We start from the raw sequence: 20889 nt of genomic DNA, 5'->3' as shown, positions 1-20889 counted from the left end.
AAAAGTCAGTTTGTTGTCCTTTGCATTCAAGGATAATTACCCTTGGCAGTGAAATTTACTTACAGGTGTGAGAATGACTGAAACGACAGATTTCTGATCCCACTGGGAAGGGAAGGAATGGGGGCATCAAAGGGGAACGGGATGATGGGAGGGAAGAGATGACTCAGTGACTCTGCCACCACCGCCATCTTCTTCCACTCCGGTGCAGGCCTAGCCGCCTGACCCAGGACGCGCCATTCTGCGGCTGGGCTGCCACTGCCAGCTGATGGGAGTGTCAATCAAAACAGGGGTGGCAGAACACTTCGGGGTGGGCCAACTGAGCCGGACCCAATGCCCCCAACGCCACCCCCACCCAAGTCAAAGCAGCAGTGGTTCCAGACAGGCCAACGCTGGGCCCTTCTTGGAGAGTTTCCGGCAGAATTGGAAACACATCAATCTGGCTGCAGTGGAAACTCCCAGAATTGTCAGACGCAGTGGTGACAGTGGCAGCAACCACTGCTGTCACCAAAGAGGAAGAGGTGGGTACCCTCTTCCTCCTCCTCCTCCCTGCTACGTCTCCGTCACCACCACCGCTGAGAGAGCTGTGGGATCGTTTTCCACAGATGGAATCCTAATGGGTCCCTCTCTATGCCTTTCCGATGGCAGGACAGAACATGGGAAATGTGAGCTTCCCTTGTAATGAAGATCACCTGGTCATCTTACTCACAGTCCCTAATCAATCCATCGCATTTTTTTATGCTATTTGTTAAGCGCTTACTCTGTGCCAGGCATTGTACTAAGCTCTGTGGTAGGTATAAGATAATCAAATTGGACGCAGTTCACGTCCCAGATAGAGCTCACAGTCTTAATCTCCATTTTACAGATGAGGTAACTGGGGCACAGAAGTTAAGTGACTTTCCCAAAGTCACACAGCAGACACAGCATGCTATTGATGTCTATCTACTTGTTTTGTTTTGTTATCTGTCTCCCCCTTCTAGACTGTGAACCCGTTGTTGGGTAGGGATTGTCTCTATCTGTTGCCGAACTGTACTTTCCAGGAGCTTAGTACAGTGATCTGCACACAGTAAGTGCTCAATAAATACGATTGAATGAATGCATGTCAAAAGACAGAGCTGGGAGGAGAACCCAGGTCCTTCTAGGTTTATTGAGCACTTATTGGGAACAGAGAACTGTACTACGCCCTTGGAAAAGTACAACAGAGTTGGAAGACAGGTTCCTTGTCCACAAGAAGCTTACAGTCTAGAGAGGGAGACAGACATTAAAATAATTTACAGATATGTACATAAATGATGAATAAAGAAACGTTCAGGACATGTCACCCCCCTCCTCAAAATCTCCAGTGGTTGCCTACCCACCTCCGGATCAATCAAAAACTCCTCACCATTGGCCTTAAAGCTCTCCATCACCTTGCCCCCTCCTACTTCACCTCCCTTCTCTCCTTCTACAACCCAGCCCGCACACTTCGCTCCTCTGGCGCTAACCTCACTGTGCCTCGATATCACCTGTCTCGCCGTCGACACTTGGCCCACGTCCTACCTCTGGCCTGGAAAGCCCTCCCTCCTCAAATCTGCCAAACAAAGCTTCCCTCCCTTCAAAGCCTTACTGCAGGCACATCTTCTCCAAGAGGCCTTCCCAGACTAAGCCCCACTTTTCCCCATCTCCCAAGCCCTAATTGGGGCAGGGGCTGTGTCCGATCTGATTAATAACTTGCATCTGCTTCAGTGTTTAGTACAGTCCTTGGCACGTAGTAAGCACTTAAATACCACAATTATTATTTTAATTTTATTCTTTAGTCACCTAAGTAGTTCTTTTCTCACTTTGTGCTATTTACTGTTTCTAGAGACCAATTCCGGGCTAAGTTTCTTTATTCTCCTCTTGGTGACAAAGCTGCTACTTTTCTATTTTGAGAGCTAAAGGATGCTAAGGGGTGTAACGAAGAAAGGAATAGGAGAGAAGAGAAAAGTAAGAGGGCAACTGACAGCATTTTATTTTTTACTTTCACTATATTCTCCCAAGTGCCTAGTATATTGCTCTCAACACAGTAGGTTTCAATAAATAAATAAATACATTTACCTCCTTTGTGCATTATTTACTGTAATGATAAATGTCATTAAACTACTTTAATCTTTACAAAAGTAATTCAATGCATAACATCATAATATTAAATGAGCTGTAATATGATTTGGCACATAGTAAATGCTTAACAAATACCACAGTTATGACTATGAGTCTTCGCAGACGGCTGTAGAAGCAGAAGGTTGTTCTGCTAACTGTGGTAGTGATTTTTCAACTTTGGTGAAGAAATTGTCCAATTTACGTTGAACAGAGCATGGCTCAGTGGAAAGAGCCCGGGCTTGGGAGTCAGGGGCCATGGGTTCAAAATTGGCTCTGCCACTTGTCAGCTGTATGACTGTGGGCAAGTCACTTAACTTCTCTGTGCCTCAGTGACCTCATCTGTAAAATGCCAAACTGTACATTCCAAGTGCTTAGTACAGTGCTCTGCACACAGTTGCGCTCAATAAATACTATTGAATGAATGAATGAATAAAATGGGGATTAAGACTGTGAGCCTCACACGGGACCTGATTACCCTGTATCTACCCCAGCACTTAGAACAGTGCTCTGCACATAGTAAGCGCTTAACAAATACCAAAATTATTATTATTATTATTTTTTCATAAAGCACCTTGAAGGAGGCCCCACTTTTTTTATGGCATTTGTTAAGCATTTATTTGTTAAGCCAGACAGTGTACTAAGCTCTGGGATAGATACCAGCTAATCGGGGTGGACACTGTCCCTGTCCCACAAAGGGTTCTCAGTCTTAACCCCTATTTTACAGATGAGGAAACTGAGGCCCAGAAAGGTTTCATGACTTGCCCAAGGTCACACAGCAGACAAGTGGTGGAGCCGGGATTAGAACCTTGGTCCTCGGACACCCAGACCCGTGCTCTTTCCACTAGGCCACTCCGCTTCTGAACTAATTTGTTAAGCATTCACTCTGTGTCAGGGACTGTACTAAGTGCTGGGTTGGATACAAGCTAATCAGGTTAGACACTGTCCCTGTCCCACAAAAGCCTCACAGTCTTAACCCCTATTTTACAGATGAGGAAACTGAGCTTCAGAGAAGTTACATGACTTGTCCAAGGCCACACGGACCCAGGATTAGAACTCAGCTCCTCTGACTCCCAGGCCCATGCTCTTTCCACTAGGCCGATCTGCTTCTCACTTCTCAGCACCTTTGAATTCCTTTCCACTAGGGTCACCTTCATTCATGTTAAGAAGTTCATTTGCTTTCTTGAAAATTGATGTGATCCTCATCAACCCCGACATATCTCATCTCTATTACTGCATCAGCTGCCTTGCTGACCTCCCTGTCTCTATGCTCTCCCCTCCTTAGGCCACTCTTCACTCTGCTGCCTGTATTTTTCCAAAAAACTGCTGGGCACACATCTCCACACTCCTCAAAAACCTCCAATGGTTGCCCATCCATCCATCTTCACCACGTGCAGAAACTCCTCACTAAACAGCTTTAAGTAAATCAATCAGCTCTCCCCCCCAACTCATCCTCACTCTTCTCCCACTACAACCCAGCTCGCACACTTTGCTCCTCTAACATCAACCTATGCACTGCATTTCACCCTCAACTCTTTCACCATCAATCCCTTACTCACGGCTTCCCTCCTGCCTTGAACTCTCTCCCCCTTCACATTTGACAGACCCCCACTCTGCCCATCTTCAAATAATAATTAATAATAATTACTTGTTAAGTGCTTACTATGTGCCAGGTACTGTTCTAAGAGCTGGGATGGACACAAGCAGATCAGGTTGGACACAGTCCCTGCCCTGCGTGGGGCTCACAGTCACAATCCCCATTTTACAGATGAGGTAACTGAGGCCCAGAGAAGTGAAGTGACTTGCCCAGCAGATAAGTGGCAGGACCAGCATTAGAACCTATGACCTTCTGACTCCCAGACCTGTGCTCTATCCACTACTCCATGCTGCTGCTTCCAAGTCCTACTTAAATCTTGCCTCCTCCAGGAAACCTTCCCTGTCCAACCTCTCACCTTCCCACTCTATTTTCCCTCCTGCAAGTGTCACCTATGAACTTGAGTCCCTATCCCCTAAGCACATAGGCACTTAACCCTGTACACAGCACTGGCGTATATATATGCTTATAGCCGATTGCCTCTCCCACCTGTAATTTATTTTAATGTCTGTCTCCCTCACCAGACTGTGAGCTTAGTGAGGATAGGCATGATGCCTACTTAACTCTATTGTGTCAACCAATGACATTTACTGAGAACTTATTGGGGGCAGAGCACTTTACTACATGCTTGGGAATATATAGTACGATAGAGTTGTTCAACACGATCCCTGCCCACGAAGAACGTACAGAGGGGAAGCTCAATACAATATTCTGAACCCAAGGAGTGCTCAATTGATATTATTAATTGATTGACTGATGAGGTTCTCAGTGTACAGTAGTTATGTGGAATGAGATGCAATTAACTCAACACCTGCCTAGTTTGTTTTTAAATTCAGCTGCTTCCCCCGTTCAATAACTTCTTTGGCTATCTGCTCAGGAGTCTTTTCAATGCCTTGCAAGTCTGACCCAAACTGCGGTTAGAGTTCCTTCCAAATCTGCACACAGTAAGCGCTCAATAAATACGACTGAATGAATGAATGAATGAAATCTATTCACTGTAGATAGCATAATCTCAGCCCTAAGGGGGTGAGGAGGGATTGATTTACCTTGAGCACTGGGCCAGAATGCACAACCGGTCAGCTGTATGCAGCAAGTTAGGTACCAAATGATCTGGGCTGTATCTTTGGGGTGGTTGTATTGAGGTAAACCTTCAAATTATACAGGGTGTATGGGGAGGAGGTTATAATCTGGGTTTATAACCTGGGTTATACCTGTGCTTTTATTGAAGCCTAATAGGCGGCTAGTACAATGCTCTACACAAAGTGCTCAGGAAATACTGATGAATGAAAGCCAATATGCAATCTCCAGCCCATATTCTGCCGGGCACACACAATGCCCTACCAGGCTTTAAATAATCTCGGTGGCAGGTCGAGGCCTAGAATAACACATTAAGCCAGAGTTCTTCAAAGTCAATCAGCATTTATCAGGAAACTATTCAGAGCAGAGAGGTAAATCAAAGGGACTGAAATCATGACGGAGGTGTGCCAAGATGCTCTTCATGATCATGACAAAATGGAGGCCTACAAAAATCCATCCACTATATGACATGCAGACCAAGCCAAGGAGCATGGACACCCAGTGGTGGGAATCCAAGTCTGAAAAGCTCCCGAACAATGCTGACTGCAGAACAAAGCAAACACATTTATTCATCATTGAAATTAGAAGGCCCCTTTATCATACCATCACTAAGCTCTGACTCGTGATCCCTTAACCAAAAATCTTAAAAACACAACTGAACAAAAGTGGTTCCAATAAAAATTAAATGGCATGATTTTCCTGCAGGCCTATGTTCACACATTATCACTGATTTTTCATTTTCAGATCAGTTTAGTTGTTTCTACTGGCCTAAATTGAAAAGTTATTGTATAAACAGAGTGAATGGCTGTTTCATAGGAAATAAGTAAATATTTATGATTTAGGCAGAGCTGCACCTTTGAAAATGTTAAGGTTTACTTTGATAAGAAATTACTGAACCACAAATGCCTCATAATGCACAGTAACCCAAATAAGTCCTGTTCCAATCAATATAGGGCCTAATGGAAAACCGTTTATCTTCAGGAGTTTTATAACTCACAAATATCAACATTAATCTTTCACTTATTAATCTTGCTTCTAAATACAACGCACATAATTCTGCCAAATGTCATTCTACTGGAACAGAAGCAATTTCGAGTCAAAAATACAGTAATGACAGCAGGGAACTAACTGCACCACACGGAAGCATAAACTCGTAACTTGGTAAAGCTTGTGCCTACTGAATTCCTGGTGACTCATACAAGCACAGAAGCTTTTCCCCGTGGCTCAGGGTTTCCCTGATTCGCAAACACCACTTCTGTAACCCCTTGCTTAACATTACACCTCACTGTGTGTTCTCTCTGGGAGAGTGCCCTGACCGACGAAGGCGACCTCCATACGCCTCTCTTCAATTAGTGAGAGGTTCGATATTCATTTCACACCCAAGGGTAGCAAAGAGATGAAGTATGACTAGTCAGTGGGTAAGCACATATGCCCATAAGACGATTTCTGTCAATGAAAGGAAATGTTGGAAAGTACCGGCTGAACTTTTTGCCTTTTGAAATCAAAGCCAGAAGCCCAGCCTGGAGACCCCGAAGGAAAAATGTCCAAACGAACAGCAGCCGTATACTAAACCACAACACCAACGCGAACCAGCTGCACGAGGTATGGAGTTCAAGGAAAGATGGAATAGGTGAGACCCTGGAGTTCCATTGGTTACTTACGTTTTTCATCGTCAGCGTGAACAAGGGATGCTGCTCTTGACAAAACATCCAGTGGAGTCTCCATTCCTGGAGACGAGATCCTGAAAGAAGCAAAACCAGGATTTCAACCAGAGGAATTGTGACTTGAAAGAGACCGCTCCATTAATAACGGCTACCACTCTAAACAACAGTGCCTCTCAAAAAAACAAGGTCTACCCAAATGACAAAACTATGGAGATTTGGATCTGATAAAGAAGCAAAGACACTTCTATAAATTGCCTTTCCCTTCATGTGGATAAATGCAAAAGCATTTGGTCCAAGGTTAAACTTGGTGAGGAGGAGAGTTGCATTCCATTCTTTTTACTCAGCTAAGCTTCACAAATGCCAAGAAGTGGCTACATTTCATTACCAGGAGGAGGGATACTGTGAATATTCATGCCCATGTGTTGTGTGCTTGTAAATGTTTATGGGCATGCATAGCATGCTTGTGCACACACCCTGTAAGAAATTCTGCGGAGTTTTCAGGAGCGTAACAATACTATCCTTTCCCCTCCTGATTAGGGAGATTTAAAAAAAATTGGAATATTTTGAGGTGCCTGCCTAGCATCAAATCATTCTGTTCTCTGGCCTCAGTTAAAGCAATTCTGACGGTTGTGCTCCAGAGAAGAGCAGAGCTCTGTTTTTGATTGTATAATGAAAAAAAATGTTAAGACAAAAAGACACTGAGAAAGATTTATTGATATCAATCCCGCCCCCTCCCCCAGCCACAGTATCTTGTTCAAATCCAATATATTCAACTGAAAAATTACAGGGAATCTATCCCCTCTCTTGTTGAACTACCTTCCTAAGTGCTACCCATTACAGACATTGTCAGCCCAACTTTGTGTTGTCAAGGCCAAAGTGACCCTCTGCAATAAGTGCACCTAGGACGTCTCTCAAGGTCAGAGTGATCTGTGATCCTCTCATTTCTTGTCCTTCCAGGTGCTTTCCTTCATTCCACTGAAATCCTAAGGGCTCACAAGCTACATACTGCTAAACACTATTATTTTCTTCTATCTAGAATTTATTTTAGTGTCTGTTCCCCCACTAAGTTGTAAGGTCCTTGAGGACAAAGATCCTGTGTAGTGATTTTATTGTACTCTCCCAAGATCTTACTACAGTGCCCTGCACACAATAGGCATTCAATAAATACGACTGCTTGATTACATACAAAACATCTGATAGGGAAAACAACAACAACACACCACACTAGTAGTTACCAAACTCCTAACACACAAGACAGGTTCCATCAAAAATGCCTTGGATTTCCCAACTAAAGATACAATTCTAGAATCGAGTAGGAATTTTATTTTCATGACTTTGACTTTGAGTTTTTCCACTCTGAAAAACCCACAGCTCTGAAAAAATGAGCCTAATACTTCAAAGCTCTAAATGTTAAAAACATCCAACACAGAGAAGCAGCCGCAGGAGCACTACCAGTTTCTTAAACAGAGCAGTTATTCCTGTCTATTTCTTAATGAAATGCATTCAAATTTTGAGAATCCTCATCAAGCCCAAGAAATCAAAGTTCAGATGTAAATAAGCTGTCTCCTTAATCTGAAAAGAGGCCAGTTTATTCGGTAGAGACACTTTATCAGTTGAGAGTTCTTCTACAAAGCAGCTGCAACCTGTCACTACCTTGTTGGGCAGACATTAGCTCCCTGCAACAGTTCTAAGCAAATAAACCAGTAGATAAAAGCAATAAAAAAAGCGAGTATTGAACATTACCTTATGTAAAGAACCTCCTCCTGCATAACAAGGTTCAATAAAATGGATTAATAAATCCTGTGATGCCACAAAAATTGTGGCCTCTTTACTACATTAATGCACCACACTAAAACTGGATCCCCTTACTCCATGCAGGAGAACAAGGAAGAACTTTGAGATCTGCCATCCATATCAGTAACTCTTTAATCATTTATTATTATTAATAATAATAATTGTAGTAATAATTGTGGTGTTTGTTAAGCTCTTACTATGTGCCAGGCACTGTACTAAGCAGTGGGGTAGATACAAGGTAATTGGATTGGGCACAGTCCCTGTCCCACACAGGGTTCACAGGCTTAATCCCCATTTTACAGATGAGGTAACTGAGGCACAGATAAGTCAAGTGACTTGCTTAGGGTCACATAGCAGACAAGTGGCAGAGCCAGAATTAGAACCCAGGTCCTTCTGACTCCCAGGCCCATGCTCGATCCAATAGGCCATGCTGCTTTTTGAGCCAAAATCATGTTTCTGTCAATATAATTCTGGAAGAGACCATAGATTTTCTAGAATTAGGCCTCACTGTCACTTCTACAGTAAGATTTTGCAACCTGTAACTTTTGATGGCGGGTTGGTCAGCTGCTTCCAGAACTTGCACAAGTGCCTTTCAATCTCTGTACAGGAGGGACATGCTCTTTCTTAATCCATAGCAGGAATCCCAGCAAGACCCCTGTCAAACAGATACCTAGAACACTAAGAACAATAATCTTTATTAAGCGCTTATTATGTGCTAAATGATGGGGCAGGTACAAGGTGCCGTCACATGCACTCAACCAAATGAAAGAATTCACTGAACTCAGAGAGACATCGGCTGCCTGTAAGTAGTCTATGGGCACCCACCCGTTCTCCATTTGCTGAGTGCATTCTAAACTACAGAATCAGTAGTAAGTAATGTGTAATATAAACCCCTATCTCAATTGTGCCTGGCACAGAGTAAGCACTTAAACACCACCATATTATTATACTTTTTAACACACATAAAACACGTGCTAAATGAAATAGACTTTTGAACTCCTTGCGGGCAGGGAATGTCACTGTTTATTGTGCTGCTCTTTCCCAAGCACTTAGTACAGTGCTCTCACACAGTAGATGCTCAATAAATGATTGAATGAATGAATCTGGATTCGACAAAGCAGAATTAAATCCAAAGTCACTGACATAGGAACTAGAGGATTAGTTTGGAAAGCAGTAGGAATCGGGGAAAAATTGACAGGGGTAAGAAAGGGAGAATACCACCAGAGTAGAATCAGCATTCAACAGTATTTGTCTTGGATATCAGCAAATCTTGGGAGTCCAGGCAATAAAAGATGGAGGAACAATAAGATGGGAACTGCCGGAATGAAAGAATGGGGGAGGAGGATAAAGCAAACAAAAAAACATATAATAAGAAAATTGTGAAAAGAGAATAAACTCCTATACTGAGTATAGGAAAATCAACAAGAATGTCAGTAAGAGGAAGACAATAATAATGATGATGGCATTTGTTACGCGCTATGTGCCAAGCACTGTTCTAAGCGCTGGGGTAGACACAAGGTCATCAGATTGTCCCACGTGGGGCTCACAGTCTTCATCCCCATTTTACAGATGAGGTAACTGAGGCCCAGGGAAGTTAAGTGACTTGCCCCAAGTCACACAGCTGACAAGCGGCAGAGGCGGTATTAGAACCCGTGACCTCTGACTCCCAAGCCCAGGATCTTGCCACTAAGCCACCGCTCCAGCTTGGAAGATGTAATAATGGAATGTAAATAAGCGTGCTGGAAAGTTAATCAGGGAGATCTGACACCTACTACTTACAGGGAACTGCACTAAGTGCTTGGGAGAGTGTACTAGGAGACATCAAGGATTTTACAATCCAGCTGAGGAGACAGACATAAAATAATTTACAAACAGCAGGAAGAAGTTCTCAGAAGGAATAACACGTGAAAATGATACATAGGGAAAGGCAACACAACAGGCAGGCAGTGCCAAAGTGCTGAAATGATAAGAGACGACAGTGACCTGGGGAGAAGAAAAAGTAATCGGGGAAAGCCTCCTAGTGGAGGTGGGGATTTCTAGTAGGAATGACTGAACTAAACCATTCTGAAATTTAGAAAATGGAATGGAAGTTGTAGATTCGGCATTCCCAAGTTGGAATCCCAACTTGACACCGTCAATGGAAAGAGTTTATGCTTTCTAATCCTATCCTCCCCAAAATCTTTCTCTAATAATTTTATTTTAATTTTGTTTCCCAGGCAGCATTCTTTTGGGAAAAGGGTGATTATGGGCAGATCTTCTCTCAGCCCATACACCTCCCATGGTAAAAGCTAGTTTCGCTCCCTGGGAAATCTACTGGGGGATGAATTGTTTCTCAGGCAATCACAGTTCTCCTTGCATAATGAAGAAGTCGCCATGCTAATGCACCGGCTCAGTCCTCTATGAATGTCTGGACTTCTACTCAACCCCAGTCAGTCAGAGAGACAGACGGATCAATTTCCTAAGCCAACACAGCTGAGTTTCAAGGACTAACACTGCATTAAAGATGGCTCTTCAGCATACAAGCATCACCCAACTTCGTGCATGATGTCTACTACAGTAGGCCTAGTATCTGTCATAGTTATTGCACTTACTGTGTGCAGTGCACTCTAAGTGCTTGGGAGAGTACAATATGACAGAGTTTGGTAACATTCTTCCTGCAAACAACGAGTTTACCGGCTAGTGGGATTGACTGCTATGATTGATGTCCTTAATGCCAGAATCATTGGTATTCACGTCTTTACATCATTGGAGAAGCAGCGTGACCTAGTGAAAAGAGCACGGGTCAGAGGACCTAGATTCTATTCCCGGCTCTGCCACTTGCCTGCTGTGTGACCCTGGGCAAGTCGCTTATCTTCTCTGTACCTCAAAATGGGGATTTAATACCTCTTTTCCCTTGTACTTGGGCTGTGAGCCCCCAAATGGGACTTGATAATCTTGTAACTATGCCAGTGCATAGTACAGTGCTTGGCATATGGTTTGTTGGCACAAGTATTATTACAATCTTGATTTCACAATGTAATCCCATAAGAAAAATGTCTACTTGGGGTCAAATCCATCAACAGAGGAGACCATTCCCATGGCATGTGATGCCATGATCATCCAATAAAATGCTAGGGCATACTTTATATGACCCTATAGCCATGTAACATCTGCACTTTCCTACAGGCTCATTTCTCTCTTTTGATCTAACTAGATCAGTTTGAAGTCATCCCAGGAAAGATTCCTGAATATTTAAGGACACCAATTATCCCCAACAACACTGTAGTGACTAAAATGGTTGGTAGATCAACATTTCTTTCTCAGGTTAGAGTTAAAAAAAATCCAAACCTGACCTCAGCTGACTTACTGCAACAGGTATATTTTTCTATGACTTGATTAACAAGGTATTGATTTACGGTGCATAATAGTTAATGGTTGTTGGCAACTGACAACATGGTGATGTTACATTTGTTTGAAATGTACATATTATTTTTCCTGATGCGTGGAAGGGAGGATTGTTTGGTGGGCACACAAAGTTTTACTTCCACAAATTACAAGGACACAATTTTAAAACCACCTCAGACTGGACCCTGGTGTCTACAACCACAGCAGGATAGTAGTCGCATTCTGGGTCCCCCGATGCTAGAGGTGACAATTCTCAAGATCAAATCCACATGCTGCTGATCTCAAGATGAGTGTCAAAGGACATATTATAATAATGGTATTTGTTAAGCCCTTACTATGTACCAAGCACTGTTCTAAACACTGGGGGACATACAAGGTTATCAGATTGTCCCAGGTGGGGCGCACACTCCTAATCCTCATTTTACAGATGAGATAACTGCGGCACAGAGAGGTTAAGTGACTTGCCCAAAGTCACACAGCTGCCAAGTGGCGGAGGTGGGTCACAACCTCTGACTCCCAAGTCCATGATCTTTCCACAAAGCCACGCTGCATCATCTGTTTTGATTTGAGCTGCAGACCCATTGATCTGCCACTGATATCCTGGTCTCACCAGGATGTCAGTTTCCCAGAGTGCCTTCACACTATCTGGTTTTTGAGGAAACAGGAAACACCCCCCAAGAACTTATTTCTCAAAATAATAATAATAGTAATAATAATAATAATGATAATAGTGTTTGTTAAGCGCTCACTATGCGCCTGGCACTGTACTAAGCCCTGGGGTGGATACAAGGAAATCAGGTTAGACACAGTCCCTGTCCCACATTGGGCTCAGTCTCAATCCCCATTTTCCAGATGAGGTAACTGAGGCTCAGAGAAGTGAAGTGAGTTGCCCAAGGCCACTCAGCAGACAAGTGGCGGTGTCAGAATTAGAACCCATGACCTTCTGACTCCCAGGCCCAGGCTCTATCCACTATGCCAAAGCAAAGAAATGCCCTGAGGGGAGCCATGTCCCCTTCCACTCAGATCTAACACCCCAATGAGGAACAATATTAATTCTGCTGCACCACTGGCAGCAACCCATCCAGCAAGTACTTCGTGCCTGTGCTTGGTGTCAGATGTGCAGACCCTTACAATAAGCCTATATTCAGCATTCACAATTTTTACAAATTTTATTACACAAATGAACTGCTTCACAACCTAATTTTCTCTTTTAACCAATGAAGAGGAAGAGCAGGATCAGAATCTATCACCCACTACTTTGTTGGCCAGTCCTTCTGATCATTAGCACCCCACGGGATCTGGCGACGAGGCCTGCACGTAATACATGCCATACCTTGCACTCTGCATTACTTTCCATATCGCCTAGACTCCATCATCCTGTTTACTAGGCCCACGGCATACATTCTTTGCTACCCTTCGGAAGACTACTTGAAACTCTAGCTAAGATCTGGAGCCCCAGATTTTTAGCTCTCTCGGTGAGGACAGATTTAATTTGGCTACAGAATCATCAGGATCCTCCTACTCAACTCAGAGCTCCCATATCAGGGTTTAATGACCTCAAATGGTGGGGGGAGGGCTCTCCAAAGGAATCCTAAATGGGTCACATTTAACTGTTTCAAAGATTGAAAACTTTTAACACAGATGCTTAGTAGCTCTCAACTTCATATCGTTAAAATATTCTCATCCACTGGGCTTTTTCATGGACATGAAATGCATTTCATTCAACAAACATGCTCACCACAGACCACAGCTGTCTTACAGGCCTCAGAATTCTAAGCTATTTACAGGAGTTCAAATTGTTCCATTTACCTGCTTTTTCTCCCTTAAGACTTTCTAAACTCCCTCCCTTATCCCCCTGCCCCCCAAGTAATAAAGGGTGCTTTAAGAAGCGTCAAAAGTTGTGCAAACCAACTAAAAGTGTGACCACTCCAAATTAAGCCCGTAGCTTCATCTTCCTTTGATCAGGTTTGGCAACCACTGTAGGGCATATAAAATGGAATAATGTTGATTTCATCCCTACTAGACACAATCGATAAAAGGAATTTCTCATTGGAGAAAGTTTTCAAACGTGTTCTCGGCTTTACACATGGGAGGGTGTGAAACGTCCACATCACTGCATGATCAACAAGTACATTAAGAAACGACCTGAAACGTGTCGATATGCACCGTCTCCCTTCTCACAATCCCGATCAGTAACTGACTTTATCCTGAAGTCGCGGTACTGAATGACATCATCGCGATAGGCAGCAGGACCGACTTCCTTGCCAGATCTAGCAGGAAAGGGCTATGGAAATGCAACTGAGTGGAGCAGTTCTGGACCTGCTGCCCGAGTAAATGTCGTCCATAAACATTTTTCTTGTATTTTTTTTAAAGTCCGAGTGGTTAATGTTAGGTAGGCCAAGAATCATAAACCTACATAAACTTTTTCCAAATCCTCTACTGGAAAGTTTACATCTATTCACTTTGTTTTTCAAACCTTCAAGAAAAAAAAGCAAACCAAAAACCTTCGTTTGAAGGCATTTTGGTGGGAGGGTAAGGTTCCTGATTCAAAAAAAGGGTGAAACGGAGCACGACAGCTGTAAGATCGATATTGGACAGGCGGACCGCCTAGAGTTCCAAATGAAAACTCAGCAGTCTCGCAGGTTTTTTCAGACACGAAGGGAAAGTGACAACGTTCCGAATCGCCGGCTTGCTGGTCATCGCCCTCGGTTTTTACTCGGGGTCCCCACTCAAGACGGTCTTGGGCGATGTCAAGGGCTTCTGGTCCCCGGGTTGGGGGTCAGGGCACCCCCAAATCCGCCCTCCCGATCCGGAGCTGCCCGGGGGGGTGGGGGAGCACCCGCAAAGGGGAGGAGGCAACGGAGGTGAATTATTCCTCTCCGGCTTCCCCTCAATTTCTTTCTACTGGAAGCATCGGGCCGCTTGGGCCGGGGGAGGAGGGGGGCTAACCCGAACCCTGCCGGCCGCGGTCGGTGTCTCCGGCCGGAGTCAGGGCTCATTCGTTCGACCCCTGCCTTGGACCGGGTGAGAGGGGGGCAGGACTTGGGGTGTCGCCCCTGCCCGACCCGGACTAGCCTGGGTGACAGGCGAGGCCGAATCCCGCCCTCGGCCCCGCACCGTCGAGCCGTGGAGGCGGACTCCCCTCCCTCGGCTCGCTCCGCTCCGTCCAGGGGGGCTGCTCAGTGCGCCCCCTCCAGCAGCCGGGGACGGAGTCCCGACTCCCCCGCCCCGCCGCCGCCGCCGCCACGCGTCCCCCAGCCCCGTGCCTTCCCCGCCACACTCACGAGCCCGTGCCGCCGCCGCTGCCGCCGCTGCCGTCGACGCCGCGTCCCGGGGGCTGGCTTCCCCCCCGCCTGGGGTAGGGGTGAGAACCTCCCTCCGACCCCAGCCGGCGAGGCCGGGCTCCGGCGGGACACACGGGGGGAGGCGGCCCCGGCCAAGCCGCCGAACGGGCGATCCGTCCGGGGGGGGGGGGGGGGGGAAGAGAGACGGGGTCGAGAGGGCGGGAGCAGGAACAGGAGCCGCCGCCTCCGCTGCCGCCGAAGCGGGTGCAGCAGCAGCAGCAGGAGGAGGAGAACGACGACGACGACGAGGAATCCCAGGAATGAGGGCGAGAGCAGAGCTGGCAGGCAACTCGCTCGCCCGCCCACTCTTGCCCGGCTTTCCCTCCTTCCCTTTTCCGCCCCGCCCCGCACAGGTAGAGACGAGGCTGGACGAGAAGGTGCGGGCGGGGAGGGGAGGAAGGAAGAGGAGGAGGGAAAGAGGAACAGCAGAGCCGCTCGGGCCTGCCCACCTCGGGTCTGGGATGAGCTCCGGGGTGCGGCCCCCAACTACAGGTACAGAAGACGGAAACCCAGACTTTACACCGAGCGCGCCGCGGTGGCCCCCGGCTAGCGCCCTTACGGGTCTCCGTGAAGGCGAAGGGCCAGGAGAAAGAGCGCTAAACGAAGTACCCTTTCCCCCTAGGAGAGCTTCAGGAGAACATTCGGCCGCTTTCCAGACCTTCAACGGCGACCCGAACGATCGAAGCAGCGTGATGTGGTGGATAGCGCGCGGGTTGGGGAGTCACAGGTCATGGGTTCTAATCCCGCCTCCGTCACTCGTCTGCTGCGTGACCTAGGGCAAGGCACTGCACGTCTCTGGACCTCGGTTCCCTCTTCTGTCAAAAGGAGGTTAAGACTGTGAGCCCCACGTGGGACAGGGACTGTGTCCCACCCGATCGGCTTGGATCCACCCCAGCGCTCAGCACAGTGCCTGACACGTAATAACAAATACCCTTATTATTATCTCGATATATGTTTTGGTCATAAAAGCACAGCAAATTAAGTAGCACTATTTAATAATAATGATGATGACGATGGCATTTGTTCAGTGCTGTTCTAAGCGCTGGGGTAGATGCAAGGTAATCTGTCGTCCCACGTGAGGCTCCTGGTCTTCATCCCCATTTTACAGATGAGCGAACTGAGGCACAGAGAAGGAGAAGTGAAGTGACTCGCCCAAGGTCGCGCAGCAGACAAGTGGTGGAGCCGGGATTAGAACCCCCGTCCTCTGACTCCCAGTCCTGTGCTCTTTCCACTAAGCTACACCGCTTCTCTATTTGTGAACTTATTTGGCAAAAGTGAAGAAAATATGGATTACTAATAAAATATTATGAGTTGTAACAATTAATATTAACCTGTATACTGTGAGCCCCTTGTGAGACGGAGACTGTGTCTGACCTGATTATCTTGTAACTACCCTAGCACTTAAAACTGCTTGATGGCACGTAGTAAGCGCTTAACGAATACCGCAATGATTCATTATAATTACACATTTTGAAAAGACAATTGTCCTCGCCAAAAGCCTTGCCTACATTGATCTTATGCTCATCTGAGTTCAGACACTTAAGCACATCTAAATTTAACTGTCTGACTTAAACTCTTACAAAGTTCACTGCTCGTGGCAGCTGATCTCGGTTTCATTTCTGCCTGTCAGTATCCTCCTTTTCCCAAAGCTTCTGCTCCAAGAGCCACCCGATTGCTGTATGCCAGGCAATGTGGCTTCCCAACAGATTACTGGTCTTTTGCATAATTTGAAATCTGCACTGAGGTCATGATGGACTGTACTGCATGTATCTGAGGTGTATCTTCAGTGCCAAACACAGAGTTAGTGTGTCTTGGTCCACAGCGGCCGCACAGTGGGCCTGTGTATTCCTAACCCACAGAACCCACATCCGCTTGTGTGCTTGCACATCTCACCCTCATACGTACTCCCAAAGTACCCCCTGAAACAGAAAGACTGCCCCTTTCCTGCATATTGCCCCCACCAGTACAGCGGCACCCACCCCCACACAACCCTCAGACACAGTAAATGAGCCTCAAGCACATCCAGTTCTCACACATGCATACAAATCCCCAGAGGTGCCTATACACAAATGACACTTACATATGCAGTGTTTTCAAACCAAAGACACTCAGGTATCCGCTTACATAAACACACATAGGACCCTCAGGCAAAAGCAAAATGTCCTCCAGACACCCAATGAACTCCCAGAGTACCTACCCAAAGAGTGCCCTCAAACTAGAAATAAATACTTATGAGTATATGTGCCCTTCTTTTGCCAGTTGAGTCACATAGACTCACTCTCACAGCAGCACCCTTAATAATAATGATAACAATGGTATTTGTTAAGTGCTTACTATGTGCCAAGCTCTGTTCTGAGCACTGGGGTAGATACAAGGTAATCAGGTTGTCCCACGTGGGGATCACAGTCTTAATTCCCATTTTACAAATGAGGTAACTGAGGCCCAGAGAGGTTAAGTGACTTGCCCAAAGTCACACAGCTGATAAATGTCAAAGCCAGCATTAGAACCCATGTCCTCTGACTCCCAAGCCCGTGCTCTTTCCACTAAGCCATGCTGCTTCTCTATGCTCATATATTGATAGGCATTTACATAGAAACTCTATATTGATAAACAGTTCACCATAGGCAGTATGCATGACACAGCATGGCTCAGTGGAAAGAGCACGGGCTTTGGAGTCAGAGGTCATGAGTTCGAATCCCAGCTCTGCCACTTGTCAGCTCTGTGGCTGTGGGCAAGTCCCTTAACTTCTCTGGGCCTCAGTTACCTCATCTGGAAAATGGGGATTAAGACTGTGAGCCCCATGTGGGACAACCTGATTCCCCTATGTCTACCCCAGCGCTTAGAACAGTGCTCTGCACATAGTAAGCGCTTAACAAATACCAACATTATTACACCTTATAATCAGTTGATCAATTGATCATATCTACTGAGTGCTTACTGTATGCAGAGCACCGTTCTAAGGGCTTGGGAGACTGCAGTGTCTCGGGAGACTTACACGCAGACATGTTCACTGCCTCAGATCCCATCCACACATATGCTCAAACCAGCTGCTCCAATATCCATTTTACATATTGCAGACAAGTACAAACATCAAGGCATGCACACTCATTCCACATAAAAGACTCAGTACCTGATAAATTGCAAATCCGGTTTGACACATAACACTGCATTACTGGGGTACTCTGTATAAAGGTTTGTACACACGCCAAGGTTTGGACACATTCTAGACCTCTGCCTGCTATTTGCACTCACATTTCTCCCAAAACTGGTTACAGCACACATATTTTTCCCAACACTGGTTACACATTCAACAGCACTATAAAGTACTCATATGCAGCTCTGCTTCCTCCCGTTACAGAATATTACAAACATCAGCATCGCACGAGAGCCCCTCCTTCGGCCACCACCCCTCGCTCCAAGGAGGAAGTCGGGGAAAAGCAAAACAGTGAAGAGGGGAGAGGGAAAAGGGAGGAGAGAAGATCCTTCTTCAATAGCTCTCACACAAATCATAGCTGTGTTTGGTGTTCTCCCCAAATCTACAGCCAGAGTCTATGTCCAGTAATCTGCTGCTGGGATGGGAGTTAAGTGGGAGATAGGTAACATCTGTAATCGGGGAAAGTTATTATTATGGCACAAACCATATGTCACTGCAAGAAAAATGTGCCTCCTGTTTGTCCTGTTATTTTCTTGGTGGTGATCCTGGGATGGTGTTCCTCGCCCACATCCTGCCTCTGGCCTGGAACGCCCTCCCCCTTCATATCTGACACACCGCCCCCTCACTCTCTTCACCTTCAAAGACCTATTAAAAGCACATCTGCTCCAAACGGCCACCCCCAACTAAGCCCTCATTTCCTCTTCTCTCACTCTCTTCTGCTTCATGCTTGCCCTTGGATTTGTACCCTTTATTCACCTCACACTCAGCCCCACAGTGTCTGCCTCCCCATCTAGACTGCAAGCTCCTTTTACTTTTAATGGTATCTAAGTGCTTGCTGCGTGCCAGGCATTGTTCTAAGCGCTAGGGTAGATACAAGGTAATCAGGTTGGATACAGTCCATGTCCCTGGGACAACCTGATACCCCTATGTCTACCCCAGCGCTTAGAACAGTGCTCGGCACATAGTAAGCGCTTAACAAATACCAACACATGGGGCTCACAGTCTTCATCCCCATTTTACAGATGAGGTAACTGAGACACAGAAGTTAAGTGATCTGCCCAAGGTCACACAAAAAACGAGTGGCACAGCCAGGATTAGAACCCAGCTCCTTCTGACTCCCATGCCCATGCTTTACCCGTTAGGTCATGCTCCTTGTGGGCAGGGAATGGGTCTTCCAACTCTGTAATGTTGTACTCTGCCAAGTGCTTAGTACAGTGCTCTGCACATAGTAAGTGCTCAATAAATACTATTGATTGATTGATTAGAGGTAGTTTTGCTCCACTACAGTTCTACCATTCTTGTCCCTGATCCCATTGTTTTGTACAATTGCCACAATTAAGAAACTGTTTCTACAAAATTACAAGCCACTTACTTTACACAATAAGCTAAAGGATCTACTTTCTCCATACTCTTTAAGGGCATGTATGCCATTTGACTTCCCATTGCTCTCATTCCTCAGTATATGTTTGAGCCTCCATATGTTGACTTTCTTGGGCAAGGTATTCGCTTGCTGCAGGAATAAATACATATATATTTTATGCCAAGCATCACAGTCATACCTTATTTCATTTTTTTCATACTAAAGTGGTGCCTCCACAAGGTAGCTTTCCTATATTGTAATAGTTTTAGGTTACAGATTAAGAGCCGATATTGGAAAGATGAGAGACCATTTGGTGGAATCCCAGGAGTCTTCTCTGTAAAATGGGGATGAGGGAGGTGGGGGGGTTGTGTGTGTGTGTGTGTTAAGTTTTCCCCTAAATCCCCTGCTCTGAATCCCCTCTAGAATGTAAGCTCATTGTGGGCAGGGAATGTATCTGTTTATTGTTTTATTCTCCCAAGCTCTTAGTACAGTGCTCTGCACACAGTAAGCACTCAATAAATACAATTGAATGAATGAATGCAGCTCTGGTGAGAGAATACCTAAAAACAAATACCCAAATGAGCATGCTATTCCACTTAGCATCAGTAATGCGAATGTAAATTACTTGCCCCGAGAACCCTGACTGTATGACCCTTAAATCATTTGTATGCTGCTAAATGATTTGCATACTGGTGTCACCCAAAGGTCCTCAAACTCACCCCACCCCCCTCGACCCCCTCCCTAATTTCCAGCACTGCTCAGCATGAACCTTGCTCTGGAGATAAGTCATTCGAACGCATGGCCTTGTGGGACGCCTGGGACAAGTTTGCTACTGACCAAATCATCCCCTTCCAACCTTCCAAGTGTTAATCTCTCAAGGCCTCCCATTACATCAGTAAGGGGCTCAGTTGCCATTCTTCTGATTTGTGTTCCCCCTCATAGGTTGAAGAGAAGCAACGTAGTAGCTTCAGTCCAACTTGAGAGTTCTTTGTCTCTGCACTTTACTTTGAGCACCAGCAATAGTGTGCTGTAATGCCAGGAGACACTATTGAGAGAGAGAGAGAGAGAGAGAGAGAGTGTGTGTGTGTGTGTACGTGCACCCGCACCTTCCCCCCATAACCCGTTGCTAGCTGAGGACTCATTTCCCAGTCCTTTCTCTGGATGTGGGTTCTAAACCCGGCTCTGCCACTTGTCTGCTGTGTGACCTTGGGCAAGCCACTTAACTTCTCTGTGCCTCAGTTACTCATCTGTAAAATGGGGATAAAGACTGTGAGCCCCACACGTGGCTCAATGGAAAGACCCCAGGCTTGGGAGTCAGAGGTCATGGGTTCGAATCCAGACTCTGCCACTTGTCAGCTGGGTGACGGTGGGCAATTCACTTAACTTCTCTGTGCCTCAGTTCCCTC

General features: G+C 45.8%; 1 protein-coding gene across 1 annotated transcript in view; it reads right to left on the bottom strand.

Annotated features, from left to right (window-relative positions):
* The window catches only part of VGLL4 (vestigial like family member 4), a 152153-nt gene extending 137114 nt beyond the window's left edge, over positions 1 to 15039 (bottom strand). The window contains exons 1-2 of the mRNA XM_029050189.2: positions 14910 to 15039; positions 6445 to 6524 (exon numbers count right to left, since the gene is read on the bottom strand). Of these exons, the coding sequence (XP_028906022.1) occupies positions 6445 to 6508 (64 nt within the window). The 5' untranslated portion in view covers positions 6509 to 6524; positions 14910 to 15039. The remainder of the gene's footprint in view (positions 1 to 6444; positions 6525 to 14909) is intronic.
* Between the last annotated feature and the right edge of the window lie 5850 nt (positions 15040 to 20889).

The sequence above is a fragment of the Ornithorhynchus anatinus genome, chromosome X1 (genome assembly GCF_004115215.2).
Source record: "Ornithorhynchus anatinus isolate Pmale09 chromosome X1, mOrnAna1.pri.v4, whole genome shotgun sequence".
Taxonomy (NCBI): domain Eukaryota; kingdom Metazoa; phylum Chordata; class Mammalia; order Monotremata; family Ornithorhynchidae; genus Ornithorhynchus; species Ornithorhynchus anatinus.
This window is presented reverse-complemented; position numbering and strand designations above follow the sequence as displayed.